The following is a 17,937-nucleotide window of genomic DNA, read 5'->3' as shown; positions in this document are numbered from 1 at the left end:
ATTGGGTGATATTTGTTAACTATTGTTGCTGCTATCATTGTTATTGTTATTATAGTTTTTTGAAATGCCGGAGATTCTTCTCTGCGTTTTCCAGTAGCCAGCATCATCAATACAATAGGCACTGGTACGCGTATGAAAAGATCGAGGTAGAATGAATTTATGACAGAACGAGTAGGTATATTAGATTAACTGACATCTGCGTCAGTTGATTGTTTGGTGAGTATTGAATAGTTGAGAGCTGAGAATGAGTTAGTAAAGTTAGATAGCAGAAGTTCGTAACTGTTCGAAGAGAAATGTGGAAGAAACAGTAATAGAGTCAGAGATCAGAGATAGTAGTTCAGAGAGCGGGCCAGAGATATTTCCTGCCGGTCGACTGTTTGCTTCGAAGCAAACTCACACTTTTCTTTGAGTGAAGTCGTCGTCGTCGTCGTCGTCGCTATTGGACAAATGTTCGGAAGTCTCAGTGGTAGTGTCGGAGCTCTGAACGAGTCACCGACATCAACCCTCGAGACTCTGTACGGTATGGACCGGCAGGAAACATCTAATGCTCGCTTCCTGCATAAAGATAGCAGAGTAGTCGGAACGATGATGGGCGCCTCGCAGCGTCTACTGCCCGAAGTAAAGATTAGGCAACCACGCGAGCCTCGATCCTTCGAGCGCCGTCGGATTCAGAAAGATCGTTGTAGTAAAGTGTAAGCACTCATCTTTGTCTCCGTTGTGATACAACACACGCGTTCATATACAAATCAACTATGTAGAAAAGCAACCATTTTGTTCGCTTAAGGGTTCGAGACACGCTCGGTTAGGTGCCGGGTGAGAAAGGATTGAGAACACCTGGCGGACGCTGCGACTGGCGACGGTAAAAAGGAGTACGGTGTTGAGGCCGTCGCCAAACCGTTATAGAAGTAGTAGTATTGGCAAACTGTATTTGGCGCCTGAACGACCGTATTCTTCAGCAAACTCTTCATCATCTTGATCTGTCTTCGTCGATTTGAAGATGGCTCCTTTATGAGGGTATGTTTGGTCTGATTGCTTGGTGTGCCCTTGTCTCATTGTTTATCCGCATTCTCTAAAGGGTTATTGTATTTAGATTTTTGTTGTTGAGGCCTTTATTTCGAATTGTCGTTGAATTCATAGCCAATTCCGCGTTAGTTAGGTCTATTCTATTCATGAGCAGGATTATGACTGACTTTTAGCTGTTCAAGGTTTATTTGACCTTTGTTTTTCAATGTCTGTTATTCTCCTCGGAAATTATGGTATTCTGACAAGTTGTAATGCTCCAGCTGTTGTTGTTGATCGTTATAAATACACGATGGTTATTGGTAATTGCTTGACACATACTTGTTTAATTTAATTAGATGTTTATTGTTGTGATTGTGATATTTGGTATCGTTCACTATAATATTCTTGCTGATGTCAGAAGAATAAAAACTTCTATTGTTGTATCGTCGTGTTTGATTGGCCTGTTTAAGCCTATTCCGTTGTGTCTAGGATGCTGATGGTCTGGCACCCCAAAGCGAAGCGATAGCTGTGTGCGTCGCAATCCTCATTTATTAACGCATTTTATACCAATAGAATGAAATTGCACGAATGTTTCGTCCTGTTCCGAAGAGACTCAGGACACAGGCAAACGTAATGGTCAGAAAGAAACAGGGTAAGCCGCCTACGTCGAGCCGAATAGGCTAAATTTGCTACTACGATTGAGACTGTCGTCCATGCGCTAGATACGCTATACGCTGTGTACACGGACATTTTATGCAATGACTCTAATTAGTTTCTAGGTTAAAATTTGATGTATGTATTGGTAATAGTATTTTTTTATGGTATTTTTTTGCCATTTATGTCAACATTTGGCGTTATAGTCAACACATCGACTATTCTAAACTTTCGTCGCTTGTTGCAAAGCCTTTGCCAGCGAGGCGTTAAAGTTGACCAAAGGGAAGCCTTGATTGAAGAGTATATTGTGCATTCAAAAAAGAAGGAGTTTCAATATAATTAGAGTATTTTTGTGACAGATAATTTACTGCCGCTATAATTTTCTGTTGAGGAATTGCACGCAACAGCTTGGCCGAAGCAAATGTTCTCCATTTTGTCATAGTCATCGAATATATCTTGACATTGTTGCCGAGGTGCTCATTGCTATTGTGTACTAAGCTTATTCTTTTTTTGTTCTACATTAATTAGGAGTCAATCAGTATTTTGTTGATTTGTATCGCGTTCACCTGTTATGTTGCGGTTTGGTTCTGCGTTTGATGTTAATTAGCTTGTATATTTCCGCGAGAAGCTTGCCTCCAATACGGCAGTTCAACCTACAAGTTATTCGATAGAGGGAAAAATACCCGGCCGTGATTCCTCTAAGTGAAGCGTCCATATTTAGAGTTCGCTCACATTTTAATATGCAGTGTTTGTTTGTGTATATTTGTGCCGTCCGCACTCATGAGGCCATCTTGCTTTTGATAAGTAGTTAGTTCTAATAGCTCTTACGACCGTTTAGGCTTTTTTTTTTTTTTTTTTTTTGGGTTCATTCTTTTTCTCACCTTAGTTGAATTATTTAATTGATAGAGTATTTTTTTACCTATCAATTATTAATATTATTGGTATTGCGCGTTATCGGCTTCAACTCGTGCATCTTCCAACTTTCCTATGATCTACGTCCTGGAAATTTTTCCACACAGCATCGATTTCATTCTTTGTCACCCACGCTTGCAAATTCCTATTGTTTATTATAATCTTCCATACGCACTAACTGGCAGTGATATATATATATTCATATATATCATTTATTGGCATTATTTTGTATACGACCAACCATCATAGTAATAACTCAGTCATCCATTGTTGTTATGTTCAGTAGTAGTACAATTCGTACGACTAGAGATAATGGTATTCTGTGTGTGACGACACGATTATCACATATTCTTCACTTTTCTCATACAATCATTCTCCTTATTGGAAATTGGAGACTACTAATTGTCGAGCACTCTGGCCCCTGATTGCAGCTGACGTGCATCAGAGTTCAAACCTCATTCCGAGAAAATCAGAGTGTTACACAATGCTCTCGTTCCAACAGCACTGGCCAGTGTATATTACGTTGCTAGTATATACTGTGAGAACTATCAGAGCACCGGTCAACGATCTGAGGGTTGTCAGCTGTTTCACAAAAAGCCGACAAAGCATTTTTCTCAGACGAAATCCATATCTGATTCTGCTTGACTCTAACTGTGAACTACGTGTCGTAGTCGTGCAGTAGCTGCTTGCAGAGACGTCCGACCTGTTCTCTCGGTTTGGCAGGACGGAGTAGTAATAGTCGACAAGGTAATCACGGTCGGGTATTTGAAAAAAAGAAAAAAGAGGATAGGATAGTGTTTGTTGATAAAGTAGTTGTAATGTCATCGTTATTAGTCATTGTTGTTCTAATGCTTATTTAGTAATAACACTAATATTGTTTTAATAGAATTATTGATATTATATGCTGCTCGAGTTCTTAATGATAAGTACACGAATTGTTCGTGATAGCGGTATATGATCGAGATCAGCATACGATAATAGAGATCATATATAAGTAATGTCACTATGTGCCCTAGTTCTCCACAGTAGCTAGTGTATGGAGAGGCAAGAGTGTGCTGTCTTTATAGCAAAGCAGCTTATTTCAATACTTTTTCTTTTCTTATTACTTTCATTATTATGATATTAGGAATACTACTTAGATACAATAAATAGCGTTACTTGCATGATGGTCGATCACCTATTTACTTACTATTATTGTTACTCTTACCATTTTCTGTAGCTTGAAAATACATAATTTTAACACTTATAAGGTACCTTGGTCTTGTATCACTTGCTAGAAAATACGGCTCGAGGACACTGCGAGGACGGGCTTTAAGTCAAAATCCCCGAAGGCCGTGAGACCATAGTGCACGCAGGACAAGAACGAAGAGTCGTCCACGCCCTTCGAGACATCGTCATCACCTAACACTATAGAACTTGTCCCTCTCGTATCCTCTTTCTGTTTTGCATTATTCATTGTCATAATATCAACAGCAGTCAGAGGAGCGCCACGCCATTCGAATAGGTGCGGCAGTCGTGGTTTATGTTATTTTTCCTTTTATTGTCTACATAGATTACCAAACGCGTTATGTAAAAAAAATGGCTTAGTGATGTTATCGTCATGACTATTCGTAACATTATCAGTACAGCACATATATATATAACCGTGTTGATGAGAGATGTGATGCTGGTGGAAATTCGCGACAAGAAGTAGTTGGCGTACTCGGAACTTGAATCATAACTTCATTCATTACATCGTCATTGTATCACCTTTCATACTCATGATGTTATTATTTGTTTCATCATCTATCATGGCGAATACGTTATGTCCTTAGTTTGGTTGGTCTGTCAAGAGTGAATGGTGTCCATTAGTCACTTTTGTGTATAATATCACCGTTTATTAACACTGTTGTCCACGTTGATGTAGCAGTAGGAGATGGCTGTAGGAGGTAGAATTAGTTACAGTAGAAAGAGCGGTTTTATAGAGAATTGATTTGCAGTTATTAGTAGCATTGGTAGTAGTAGCACAAAACACACAGAGATCAATAGATAGTCTCGGTTTATATGTTTAATTGCTTTCTTTTTTTTCTCTTGCTTCTTCGTGCTTGTCGGGAGCTTACAGATGGTCCTCTTCCACGGAGAATCGCCCCCATGCGAGTGGCCTGGTCCCATGCGGGGCGTTTCCCATAGCGATGATGTTGTCGTTTGCTGATGTGGTCAGTTGTCTATGCGGAATCAGGAGAAACTGTCGTTTGTGAAAACTTCTTCCGGATCCGACGGCGATCTGACCTCAAACAGTAACTGGTCTAACGGGCAGAGCAGCGTTCCCTCTTCGCTGTCCTCGGGTCAGCACCATTCGTCATCGGAGCCGTTATAGCCGCGCGGGGTGTGCACGGCGATGATGGTGTCCCTTGGTTTGTGGGTGGTGTGCCCTCCCCAGAATCCCGCACTCGATCCTAGAGGGTCTCCTGATGTCCGGAGCCCAAAAGAAATGGCAACAGAAAGACATCAATAATAGCTTGCCCACTCCATATATATAACCTGTATTTGGTCGCATGTTTTATAAGTTGAGATTCTTAAATATATATCAGCACCTTGCGGAACACCCCCTATGGGGCATCGGATGTTACAAGGAGTGTAGGGACGATATTTTATTTCCTTGAACGTCTCCATACGCCGCTGACCTAATCTACGAGTGATAAACTTATTTTTAAGGTCAAGTTTAATCAGATAGAAATTGTCTTGTTACGAAAAAGACATCTTCCCTTTGCTTAACTTTACAGCATGCCCTAGATTTATCTCACATTTAAAGGGTTGCTTATATTTTTAGGTTGTGCTATGCGTTACCATGTGAGTCTTGAGGGGATTGTCAGTTGTCTCGCTTAATCAAATTCTCACCTGGCTTGCACCCATTCGGCAGCTGCTGAGTTGGCGGCAGATGACGCAGGTCCCCATAGAATGGCGGCTGCGTGCTTGCTGATCGGTAGCTAGGATAGGGCTCATGTCTACTCCATGTTGTCACGTGGGATGGGGTCGAACGCGTTGGAGAAGCGCTGACCTTTGGGAAGTTTATCGATCCGGCGTGGCGATAGTGCGCCAACGTTGGTGAAAGCGCCACAGATGGAAGTTGATAGTTCGTCGCAACGTTATCTACGTTGGCCGACCTAAGCAGCAATAGGGTGGAGGGTTTATTGGGCGTGGGTGGCAATCGACGTCCTCGTCGAACGCTGCCCAATGCGAAGATACCCGGTGCTACCGGCAAACTCTGGGCGGATGTCGCGGGGCTTGGCGACCGCGACTTCCGGTCCCCGCCGGTGGTTCCTGTCCATTCCGTAGTCGAGATGATCACAGAACCGACAAACGATCATACAGACATGGCGATCCAATAACGACAGTAATAAAAGGATTGAATAAAGTTATTGAACAACTTCAGTTTTTTCAAAAAAAACAAAATTATTGATAAAATGCGCATGTTTACTGCATAGCGCGCAAAAAATCAATCGAAAGAAGTTGCTTCGATCAAAAACCAAGCTGACATATTTAGCTAATGCTCATTGCGGAAGCTAAATTTGTAAGCATGAAGTCTTGACCTGCGATTTAGCTAAGACCCAGTCACGATTTTATTTCAATACAGTTTCCCATGTTGTCTCCTCTAGGCAGATATTTCTGCTAGTGGCCCTTACCGTAGTAGTGACTTTGTGTGTGGGTCCTATAGTGTTGTTTTCTATGGTGATGCGCTAACGCTGAATGATGTTGGGATAAAGCCTGAGGACTACCAGGCGATGGTGGGCGGGATCTTCTATTGAGAGGAGTTGTTCGGTATTCGGGGCTAGTATGCCTACTGCTTGTACCATGACAGTGGTGCCGTTGGCCATGACGATGTCGACTGGGGGATCTTTCGAACCGACGTGGTGACGAGAAGTACTCATCTCCGTGTAATTGGGCTTGAAGTTATTATTGGCGAGCAGAACCGCAGTGAAAGAAGAAACGAAAGAAAACGAAGGCAAAATAGAGTCAACGATTGGATACCGATCCGCTTAAACCGACTGGATGCAATAGAATATGTATGCCAATTGTGCAATGCAAAAATATACGCAGTAAGTGATCTCTCAGAGTTTACTTACCCCTAGCTCGTCCTCTCCGAGAGGTTTCATACTTGACCATGTCGACGACATCGCTAACTGCGTCCGCTAAGCCCCTTCTAGGCGAAGGCGACGGAGATCGCCTTCGCAAGTAAGAGGACCGACGTCCATCTGGGCGTTGTTCTGGAGGCGACAACGAGCCACGGCGACGCGGCGACGGGGACCGCCCTCTCACACTGCGCTCCGGGTGGAGATGACTCGACGGGCCACCGTGCGAACAGCCCGACTCCGATCCTATTCAGCATTCAGGCACAATAGTGAACATTATCTGTGTCCAAATGTAAAGATTGGTAAATTTGATCAAATGCACCTACACGCAGCGGTCTAGCTGTTGTAATTAGTCAAGATTAAGATGGAACTTGCAGAGTTAGCACTTAGTTTCCTACCTGACTGGAGCTGCTGAGTCTGAGCTGCGTGGCTGGCCCGCTGCTGCGTTGCTGCCGCTACTTCCATTTGTTCCACCTTGGACAGAGCGTAATAACAATAATAATCGTCGGTAAGAAAAGTCAAACTGTTAGATAATTAACCAACAACAATTTCACGTTGAGCGACAATACCATAGAGCAATAACGAGGACAACGGAAATGTATAACATTCGTTTGGATGCAATTCCAATGCAATACAGTTTGTTATTACGGCTGTATCTCTTCCCTTAGTGCGACTTCGTCAGCAAACAATATGGGTCTTCGCCAGCGCTCGCAACGATGGCCACAGAGAGGTCATAGGTCGAAGGCAAACATGACGATAGGTTAAGCGACAAATGTATCATATAGAAGACGAAAACCGCAAATACAGAGGACGCCCTACTTTGGTTATTTGCAGGATTTACTTACAAGCTCGTTAAACTTTTTAACGCTATGAAATATTCTATTAGGGTATGTTCAAATCACATTAGCTAATTTAATTAATATTAGGTTGGCGGAAACGTTCCCACTACCATTTGGTATCTTTTTAGTACAATATTAATCCGTAGTGTAGCCTGTTCTATAATACGGGTTTTTTGACAATATTTTTAAATGTGTTCCACTGAAGTTGGGCAAAGTAGTTTGTGAAAATATTGCTTAGCTGGTTATGAGGTCGGTCTGACTCGTTAAATTTTCGCCTCCTATTTGATTCGATATAAAGGCCCAGTATCTATTTTTAGGGAGCGTTGTAAAGAATAATCCCTGTAACTCCTTGAGGAGATGTTTGTGGAATTGGGTCTCGCGTTGTCGTAAGGCACGACAAATTAATCGTGTTAATTAAAACTTTTTTGGCGAGAAGCTTCGTTTAAACAAAACTGCTTAGAGATATTGATCAATTGCCGTAGCTTCCCCGAACGTTTTCCACTACACCGGGCCTTCGCCTTACTACTATACACAAGTTAGATATGGATAGAGTTGGTGCTTCAGGTTTGGCGTGAGGTCTACCACCTGCAGGAATTCACATCTTAATGTTGAGATAGAGACGCCAGAAAAATCTGTTACTGCGCAGGCGCTTCACCCCGTGACCAGTAAAATACTGGCAGCACCGGCGGGCCGATTTACTTTAAACGACACCACTTCAAAGAGAACCTATTGATCGAAGAAGGCAGGTTACGGTATCGTGGCTAGGGTCCATCTTCACGGCAAAATGTCGCTTAGACTGGCAGACACTCTTCTGTAAAGACGCCCGCAAATCTTCCTCATCGATGTCGGATGGTACCAATGTGATGCATTGTTTTTGTCTTAATTAGAATTTCTAAAAATTTATATTTCGTAAATCATGCTCAGGCAGCCTTTTCAACAATCGCGCTTTTTTTTCATTCCGTTTTCCGCTTTTACCGAAATGCCTCAGTAGCGCCTTAATCTTAATATAGGACACTGGACATGCGCGTTTATAGCGTCTCAAACATCCATATATCGAAGCCTGCTTACTTTCGAACGAAAAAAAAATATAATAGATTTATTGTTTAGCAAAATGCGTTCGTATGGCAGGCTGCACGAGCTGCAACACCCGAGTGGAAAATGAAAGAAAAAAGTTAAAAAAAACTTTGTGACGGGATCTTTTCCGCCAACATGATGCCAGGGCGTGTGTGACGAAGGATGGGTCGCAAAACGCTAACGACGTAGAGTGACGTTGTCATGGCCGAATGGTGGTGTTATGGTTGAGATACAGAGGTGAGACACGGGCTGACCGTTTGGATTTCTAGCCGATAAACTTTAAACTATCACATGTGCACGTATCATTGAGACAATATTGGACAGTTGCGGCGTTGTCCTGAAGCCGTTTGTTATGCCGTACGAAAAAAAACGCAGGATTTGCGCGGATATATTAGCTAATATGTATTTTGCGCAGCAGAAAATACGTTGCTGCAATATTTAAAACGAGTGATCCACAGATCGTTGAAACGAAACTGAGTACGTTAGCCGTAGTTCAAATAACAGGGGAGACAAGAGTTGCAGGGCACTGCCATATAAGTAGATATATATGAGCTCCGACTGGCCATTGCAATTATCAAATTCGAACTTCTTCTAGTACTCTTTAGCCGGCTTACAGCAAACTGTTGGCGGGAACACGGAACCCTTTTGCAATATTAGTGAATTATTTATAAGACGATCTTCTTTAAACTGAGACGACTGTACACTGAGGCGTGTCTGTGTACGTGTGTTTGTTTGCACTATTCTGGTACAATCTAGATTAGTCTGTGTGATCGGCAATTATTCACATATATTCAATCATTAATTAAATTTAGTGATACCAGCGCGTTAGTTGAATGTAGTGAACATGAGCTTTGATATGGGGTAAAAGCTGGGTCAAGGTACGTAATTCTCACCTTGAATAATCCCGCTCCCGGAAATACTTGAAACCTGTGAGCTCGCCAGTTCTCCAGAATCAGAAGGCCGCCATAGACTTTGCCTACTGTTAATTTCCCTGTACGCAGCTCTGAGGAAAGAAGAAATAATTGTCACAAAATGTTCGCTGAAAAAAACTTACCACGCGAGTGAATCATTTGAGTTAGCTAGACAAATAACTATCTTCCTTTCAAAGTATTTTCGAACGCACCTGAGTCTGGGGGGACTAGTTTGTCAGTGACCTTCTCAGCTTGAAGTGGCCAAAGCTTCTGAATGGTGACTCGCAACTCTTTATCTGCCATATCCATTTCTTCAGCGGGTCGCATTTTTATCGACAGGTTTTCCCGAATCAGCGCAAACAGCGTTGAGGTAAAGTTGACTTTGCCCTCCTCTGTTAACGGCATGTTCATACGAATCAGTTTCTTGTAAGCCAGCCTGTAAGGGCATTTGTTTCCAAAACCAAGGGGTGGCTCCATGTTCCTCAGCATGTCGTACATCTCGGTATAATGGATGTACCCCCTAAAAAAATCGATAAATATAGTATTATCAGTAGGCTTTGACTCTGACCACATACTCGTATTACACTTCAATGAAGGGAATGAAGGGAAATGGAAATGTCGCATAATAGTTTCGAAATGTAGTTTATTTGTTGCTATTTGTAGAGCTGTTATATGCATCGTAATATATTATGCCAATGTTGGGAGCTTGCTTTATGTCCAATAAGCTTTCGTAGAAATTGTTTAAAATAAAATTTACTCACGTGGCGTTTGGATCGTACTCGGCCCACACTCGAATGAACTCGTCGAGGTGATGGGCTCCGAGAATAGACGAGTCTCTTGTCAAGTAATCGAAGTTGTCCATGATCACAGCCACGAATAGATTCAGCATCTGAATAGTAATCGGACGTTAGTCTACATATAATATTAGCATTTGTTTCGAAATTATGCTGCCAGTCCGTAATACCGTAGTATAGTAAGCAATTTTTACTAAAAAAATACTATATAATATGTTCGAGCGCAACTCATACTATTGAGGCTTTAGGTACGTAAATAGATATTTACGATAATTCGACCTGCTTTTTACAATACAATTGTCTCATGTCGTAAAATATGCGAACATTCTTCTTTTCTGTATGCAAGCATATTAGCTCTAAATGGGAACTAAACGACCGCACTAAAGGATCGTGTTTAGTCTTGTTTTTATACAAAGTTTATGAACTATACTATCTATCTATCTATATATATATATATATATATATATATATATATATATCTATATATATATATATATATATATATATCAATCAAGTCGATGGTTTTGAAATGGTACTTAAGCTTAAAACTCTGTCTCAGTTAGCGGCAAAGGCCGATAACTATAAACGCAAGATGAAAACACGAATGCTGAGTTGATTACTTATCTATAGTAACATTTTCATTGTTGGAAGGCCACTACTTTCTCTACAAAGTCGCTCTTTTCCGTGAAAGCTTTCGCTTAGGCTGGCAATTGTAGAAGCTATCATTATCACAATTAAACAAGGTAGAGGTAATACACCGAAGTCTTTAGAAAGCCAAAATTATTATTTTTTTTTTTGTTTTTCCGCGGCAGTCGTATTAGCAGTAACTTGTTTTTTAAGTGGTTCCATGAAGCTGTTTAGGCAAAACATGATAAAACAATAAGAACGTACGCAGTTTAGTTTATGGACCAGTTATGTCTATTGAATGGCGTTTGAATATAGTGCAAGAGGCCGCTGCAGTCGGTGTTGTTGAGAGTTCTTAATCGTATCATTGTCAACACGAGCGAATTAGGACAAACGAAATTAAGGAAATCAGAAAAATGCGCATAAAACGGTCTGCTGTTGGCCCTTACCAAAAATGAACAGAAGAAGATGAACGACACGAAATAGGCGTATGCGATGTTTGACCCGCACTCGTTGGTCTCTTTCTTGGTTAACGGGTCGCATGGACGCCCCTTGATGCAGGCCAACATTATGGCCTGCCACGCCTCTCCCGTAGCACATCTGTGTATTATTTTGTTTTTTTGCGCATATTCGTACAAATCGGCCAGCGACGAACATTTGCACGTTCGCAGGCGAATTCCCCGGTCCGAAGAGAAGCGGCAAGACCATAACGTTTCGTTTATGGGATATAAACGACATTGTTAGTCTACGTATCATACGCGTAAGACTTTCGTACGAACTAATGTTTACGGTAACACGAAATCGTCGTATGCAATAACGAAGCCATGCAGCCATTGAACATTGTAAAAATGAAAGATGCAATAGGAACACAAGTAGACGCGATCGGAGATCAAAAGTTCATCTCATCCCTAGGAATACAATCGCCACGTTGCGAGATCTAGTTAATGTATGATAGCATCGTCTATTTAATGCAATTACATTGTTTCGTAAAACGGTAGCCACCATATGCGGTCGTATGCATGCAGTATAACATAATTGATTTCATCAACGAAATATAACGATAGCTCAAAGTGCTAATGGTTATATAGTGGGCGGGCTGAAGAAGGCAATAGAGATCTGGTCTCGTAGCTGTTGTAGGCAATGTTGGTATTGTTGCCAATTTTTAACCGGTTTCTGCGTAAATTTTTGTTTTTTTTTATGCAAATGGCAACGGCCGGTAATTGTACCGCCGCTTGATGAAGAGACCCCCTAACTTGCCTGAATAATAGCATCAATCCTTGAAAGAAGTTTCTGAAGTTATTGTGCCTTGTAATTTGGGTCTCGGGAGCAAGCTGGATATTACCGAAAACCTACGAAGAAGATGCCGAAAGAGAGCGCGTTACCGTTATGGCTACAGCTACCGCTACTACCACGAGTTCTAGTCTAGACTAATCTAAACTATTCAAAATGTCTTCCTACGATTTGCGTACACTACGATATCTCTGCAATCTCTACAGGCTACGGTGCTCACTGATGAGCGGACTAGACTCTTGCTACGTTTGCTACAATCGCTACTACTGGTGACTACGTCTATCGCTACAAGTTGTCTTTTGACCTCTACGAGAACTGTAATATAAAATCACTTTTAGAGTCATTTAGTGACCAGATTCTACTGATGTGTCCTCACTATCTACTAAAATACCCGAATATCTGCTAGAGGGCACCCCTAAACTAGAAACTACGGTGCCGAATGGACCTATACTCGTCCCTCTGTTGTAAAAGCCCCACAAGAGTCTGAACCTTAGCCGCGACCATGATGCACAAAATTTTTCCCAAATGCCAATCAACTCTACAGACTTATTGCTGGCAAGATTCGACGAAGCCATATTTCGTATCGGCTACTGCTCTACGTTGGGACATCACTACGAAAACTGAGCGTGTAAGTTGAAAAGTTGAAAGTCTACAATTGTTCATTTTCGTCGTGGCTTTCACTTAGATATTTATCTTTTGATGAATCGCAAAATGGAGTGTTCGGCGAGTCATTTTCTCAGTGTTTTACATCAAATACCGTTTTACACAACATAAAGTGTTTCGAAATAGGACGAACATAATTTCGAATTCGCGTCTGCGCAGACCAGGATGAGCAACCTGCTTATATAAACCTACGACGAAACCAACAATTTCGATAGCTACCGAAGCGCGATAGAAAAATAATATTCGCGCTAATACGCTCATCAATCTAGCTATGTCGAACTTGTCGAAATTCTACTGCAGCTACCAATAGAGAACCTACGAAAAATAGTCGGAAACAACGGCAAGCAATGATAAAGGAACTGCAAGGAAAGTGTGGACGGAGTTGTTCAGCAAGAGGCCATGTGTGAATAGAGGTGTGATACTCCAGGTCCGACGAGGTACGGCTAGTCCGCTGCAAGGCCCCTCTAGAGCAGCAGTTCGGTCTATCCAAAGTGCACTCTGTCCAAAGGCGATCTTCGGAAGAGCGTCCTAGATGACCTCTTCGAAGATTTCCAAACTTCAGAATGCTCCCGGACCATATGAAGTCGTGCTGGGTCGTGTATGGCCTTCAATAGAAAATGGCCTTTAAAGCCAAAGGCCAATGCGAACTCACCGAAATAGCAATATCAACGCTTGGAAGAAGTTCTGAAAGTTGTTGTGACGATTGATCTCATTGTCTGGGTCGAACTTCACATTACCGAAGACCTGAGAAGATTAACGTATACATTCAGATTGATGCCAACGTTCGGGATTAACAATGACACTTCGAAGAGTATATTGGATTTCATTAGACTGGGTTTAAGTCCGTCATCTTGCACCCTTCAATACTGCCTGTGCAGTGCTGATCACCTTTAAATATCTGCTGAAAATTGTTTTTAATCCATACTGATATTGTCGTCCACTCTCCCTTCAGTAAATTAATAATTATAAAGACTAAATTTGATAGTTTGCGGCTAACAGTCTATCGGATTCAGTAATCGAGATCCGTAAATCCGCTTTTTGCGGCAACCCTCTAGTACTACGCCGCAGTCTACTGCTTTAACTGCGAAGTCGCTATCTGTTCTGTTCTGTTATGTTCCGTCGCTGAAATGCTGCAGGTTACAAGTCTATTCATTACGACTTACCTGCATGCCGATAATGGCATAGATGAAAAATAACATGGCAATAAGAAGGCAGACGTAAGGCAGTGCCTGGAATTCAATATACGGGTTGGTTAGCATGGTTAAGCAAAAATATGATTGATACAAGATCTCAGTTCTATGGGCGCTGAACAGCCGAGTCCTAAGGTTTTCGAAATACTTCTTTCTTTCTTCGAAAAGAGTCGTTCTTTTTAGCTTGTCCTAATTATGATACATTTAGACGACGTTGAAATTGAAACGATCCTAAATATAAACCGAACATTTTTTTTTCTCAATTTTTTCTAAATATTAGCGGAACAAAATAAGGTCGAAGTATATAGAACAAACATTTAAACACTTTGTTGAGTTCACCGGTATCCGGTTCAACGGAATTGTCGACGACTGAATGCTACCGTACCTTAAAGCATCACTCCAAACGTGGCGAATTATAATGTATTATATAAACCTATCGATTCAATGGTCCTTGTCATTTTCCCTTGGTGGCCATATCGGATCATATGGTCAACTTTTTGATGATTAAAAATGGAAATTTTCTTAGATGTGAAATAAAAAAAAATGTACACCTTGTACATAACTAGCGATTACGAGGCGTCCTGAAGAATCAGACCAGCAGTGGCTTTTTTGCAAGGTACCTTTCAGGACATGTTCACACGCAATTTAATAGTTTTATCAGACACATAAAGGATTATCGAAAACAACATGATGTTTAATCTGGTCTCGTTTTAATTGGGTACGCATACATCACAAAAATTCATAACGTCTTATGCGCTATCGTGTGCTTAGATTATCGTATGCCACTTACTTTGAAAGACTGTATAAATGTCCACAGCAGTATCCGAATAGTATAACCTTGTCTCAGTAGCTTAATGAGACGGGCCGCCCTGAATAGGCGGAGAAATCCGACATTGAAGAAACTTATCTGAAAGATGAGGACAATTTACGTAAGTAGACTGAACATTGTTATTCTTATTTAGTATGTTTTAGGATGTAAACGGATGCATATGAATCAATTAAGGACTATCTAAGGATCTATCATTCCAGGAGGGCGCGAATTTGGTGCGTAAGTGTCCATTCGGAGAAACAAACAAAAAAAACAAAGAAAGAATTTGAGAGCAAACATTTTCAGTCTAAGTCTATCTGACGTATGCTCTGACCGCGATAGTACTTGCATTGTTCACGTATGGACAGTCGAATCTAATTATAACGCGGTGGTCTTGTTTAGGTGAATATGAAAAGGGTATCGTCAGTCAGTGACCTGGCTGGCTGTACTCTAGCATAGATGCAACGAAATCCTTAATCTAGCGCACATTTGGAAAATTTTGGATCACAGTTAATTTCGAGACGTAAGGATACCTTCGATCGACCCTTCAAACGTATACGCTATACAACAACAACAACAACAACTGGCATTCACTATAGTCCAAGCTATTTCTGTAACTGGTTGAGATACGCAAATCAAATGTCTTAAGTAACGAAAGACGCGACCGACCATGCAATACGCGAAAACACTTTTTGTTCTTGTCAAAAAAAAATGCTTCAATAGTTTCTCGACGAAATTAACAGAGACACACAAAAACAAAGCTAAGGCAGGGCAGCTTCTCCCGGTAACAGCAATCCGTGATGCGGTAAGGTTACAGCTTCAATGCCAACGATCGGCGAAATATCCGAATCGCTTGCAAACTAACAAGTCAACATACGTGTTTGTGTATATGTACATCTACATGTATATATATATATATATATACATGATGGTAGACATTCAGCACAAGTCAGCTACGGCGAGGCAGCAAAATTGTTTGTTCGTTAGCCTACAGCAGTCTTCGATTAGTATTTTCATCAGTGGCTTATGACTAGCTATGTGTATATTATATTCTAGTCTTGCAAACGATGTCGATTGGTTTCTATGCATCACGCATTACATAGCCCAGTCGCACGCACGCACGCACGCACGCACGCGCGCGCGTTTATACCAAACTTGAAAGTATCAGACTAGCAACTAACTCTTCATGTATCAAACAATATTTGCGCGAAAAAATGACAGTCCTAACGAATATCGCTCTTCTATTAGCCCGTCATATATAACCGTATGCAATAGTAATTAAGTCGAAACTTATTACTGGCAGTCGTTTACACATTCTACGCGTCAAGGAACATATCATCAATCAACTAGAAACTAATTACGGTTAGCTCAAAGCACTGATCGGCAGCAACGCTGGACGCTTGGTGCTTCTGGCTAATCGATAGGTCACTTCTCAGTCCTACGTGTGTGGGTAATTACTGGATTGTGACTAAACGTAAAAAACGTCGAGTCCGCAGACAAATGAACTCGATGTGGCAACTGAATAATTTTTCATTGATTTCTAATGGCCGAAGTGATTATAGTAGGGAGGAGGCACAGGGGACACGGGAAGACAATGTATGGCGAACAACGCTTCAGTATAAAGCGCTTGAAGACTTAAAAAAGATGCGGTAAGTAAGTGGATGGTAGCACGACCATTGACAAACAGCTTGGGCAGGGTCATTCCAGACAACAATCATGTCAATGATGAACTCAATGGGATCATCGGCAACAATGGTAATGGTATTGGTGGAAATGATAGCAATGGCAATGTGGGTTTGGTGGTCTAATTTTTGGTAAGGGTTACTTCGAAGGGATCGCTGGTTTCGCACCTCAGCATCTTGCTGACGAAGGGAATTTCGGGGAGTTGGGTGTGGAGTTTGCTCCATGTCGGAATTGGCGATAGCCTTTTGTCCAGACTGCTTTTACATGTAATGGAAGAACGATAGGAAAAGGACACAGATTGTTTGAGTTTCGAGACAACTTTTCAAAAGCTTTCTCATCTGATCCTGGCTAAGACCCCGCTCACATCCGACTTAGTAGATGTGGGCTAGGTCCGCTCGTAACTATTAACTTGAATTCCATAGAAATACCGCCAAATTGCGGTGATACGCATTAAACACAACATATGGCCTAAACAGAAATTTGACGAATACTAGTACCAGAGCACGATCCATTCGTCAATCAGATTTTCTCATTGATTTGAAGCCCATCGTCCTTATAAAGCATCGGTCGCTCTTCTTTTTTTGTTATGTAATCTAAGGCACCTAAATTATGAAAGGTATCCACCAGTTACGACTGTAATCTCACGTTATATTTTTCAGCGAAATCGCATTTAAAGCTGAATCACTGCTCACTTCTGTCTACGAAATGTGATCATATCCTTGCTATTGCATACGTTTGAAAACTATGAAATGAGTTCCTTTTGTTAGCGCCGTCCGAGAAATTTACATCTGTTATATGTGGTACGCGATGTATTAGGCCGATTCAAATCTGTCACAGCCCAAACAAATCTTTCATTGAAATCAGTTCTTTTCAGGTCTCGTAACTCTGAGTAACCTGAAATTCTACCCTTAATTTTTTTACCAGGCCACTCTTAACTATGGGTTTGCCGGATTTCTTTGTTAAAGCTGCAGCTTTTTGGCTGTGTTTACCTGCAAGTAAGATTTTTTCCGGTCAATTTGCTTAATGAAAACAGTTCTTCTGTACCCTAAATTTTCGGTCGCAAGTGGAAGGAGGTGCGCTTTGTTCACAAACGCTGCTTTGAGATGTCCTTCATCCGAGAAGTGCATTTACGCATCATGGTTCGCAAGATTTCGACCGGGTAATATATTGTACGCTAGGTGCGCAATTTTTTATAGCAGTTTTATTAAGGGAGGCAGCCTAACATCGACCCCCAAACTTCTCCGCATCCTACATATTCAAGCGGAGTCTGAAGTCTAGCATCCAGGTTCATAAAGGGCTTCTGTCAAGTTAGTTGTTCTCATAATTTGAATTTTTTTTATGACTGTGTCACTTTTTTACTGCCTTGGATGAGAACTAGAGTCAA

At 41.4% G+C, this 17,937-nt stretch overlaps 1 protein-coding gene and 1 long non-coding RNA gene across 3 annotated transcripts in view; one reads left to right on the top strand and one right to left on the bottom strand.

Moving 5' to 3' along the window:
• LOC147758620 (uncharacterized) overlaps positions 1–10,391 on the top strand; it is a 19,596-nt gene extending 9,205 nt beyond the window's left edge. Inside the window, exons 1-2 of the long non-coding RNA XR_015319569.1 lie at positions 1–1,014; positions 3,846–10,391. The exon at positions 1–1,014 is cut by the window's left edge and continues 9,205 nt beyond it. This is a non-coding gene — a long non-coding RNA (uncharacterized LOC147758620). The remainder of the gene's footprint in view (positions 1,015–3,845) is intronic.
• The window catches only part of LOC111246667 (voltage-dependent calcium channel type A subunit alpha-1-like), an 86,532-nt gene continuing 73,218 nt past the window's right edge, over positions 4,624–17,937 (bottom strand). The window contains exons 28-40 of one of the 2 annotated variants that reach the window (XM_086978132.1): positions 16,721–16,810; positions 14,853–14,969; positions 14,036–14,101; positions 13,525–13,616; positions 11,369–11,519; positions 10,263–10,390; positions 9,714–10,021; positions 9,484–9,593; positions 7,076–7,151; positions 6,672–6,923; positions 6,231–6,491; positions 5,446–5,868; positions 4,624–5,015 (exon numbers count right to left, since the gene is read on the bottom strand). In XM_086978132.1, the coding sequence (XP_086834258.1) occupies positions 4,894–5,015; positions 5,446–5,868; positions 6,231–6,491; positions 6,672–6,923; positions 7,076–7,151; positions 9,484–9,593; positions 9,714–10,021; positions 10,263–10,390; positions 11,369–11,519; positions 13,525–13,616; positions 14,036–14,101; positions 14,853–14,969; positions 16,721–16,810 (2,196 nt within the window). In that variant the 3' untranslated portion in view covers positions 4,624–4,893. Of the gene's footprint in view, positions 5,016–5,445; positions 5,869–6,230; positions 6,492–6,671; positions 6,924–7,075; positions 7,152–9,483; positions 9,594–9,713; positions 10,022–10,262; positions 10,391–11,368; positions 11,520–12,176; positions 12,269–13,524; positions 13,617–14,035; positions 14,102–14,852; positions 14,970–16,720; positions 16,811–17,937 lie in introns of both variants that reach the window. The other variant, XM_086978133.1, reaches the window with a different exon arrangement.

This window comes from Varroa destructor, unplaced genomic scaffold (assembly GCF_002443255.2).
Source record: "Varroa destructor unplaced genomic scaffold, Vdes_3.0 BEIS01000001.1, whole genome shotgun sequence".
Classification (NCBI taxonomy): Eukaryota; Metazoa; Arthropoda; class Arachnida; order Mesostigmata; family Varroidae; genus Varroa; species Varroa destructor.
This window is presented reverse-complemented; position numbering and strand designations above follow the sequence as displayed.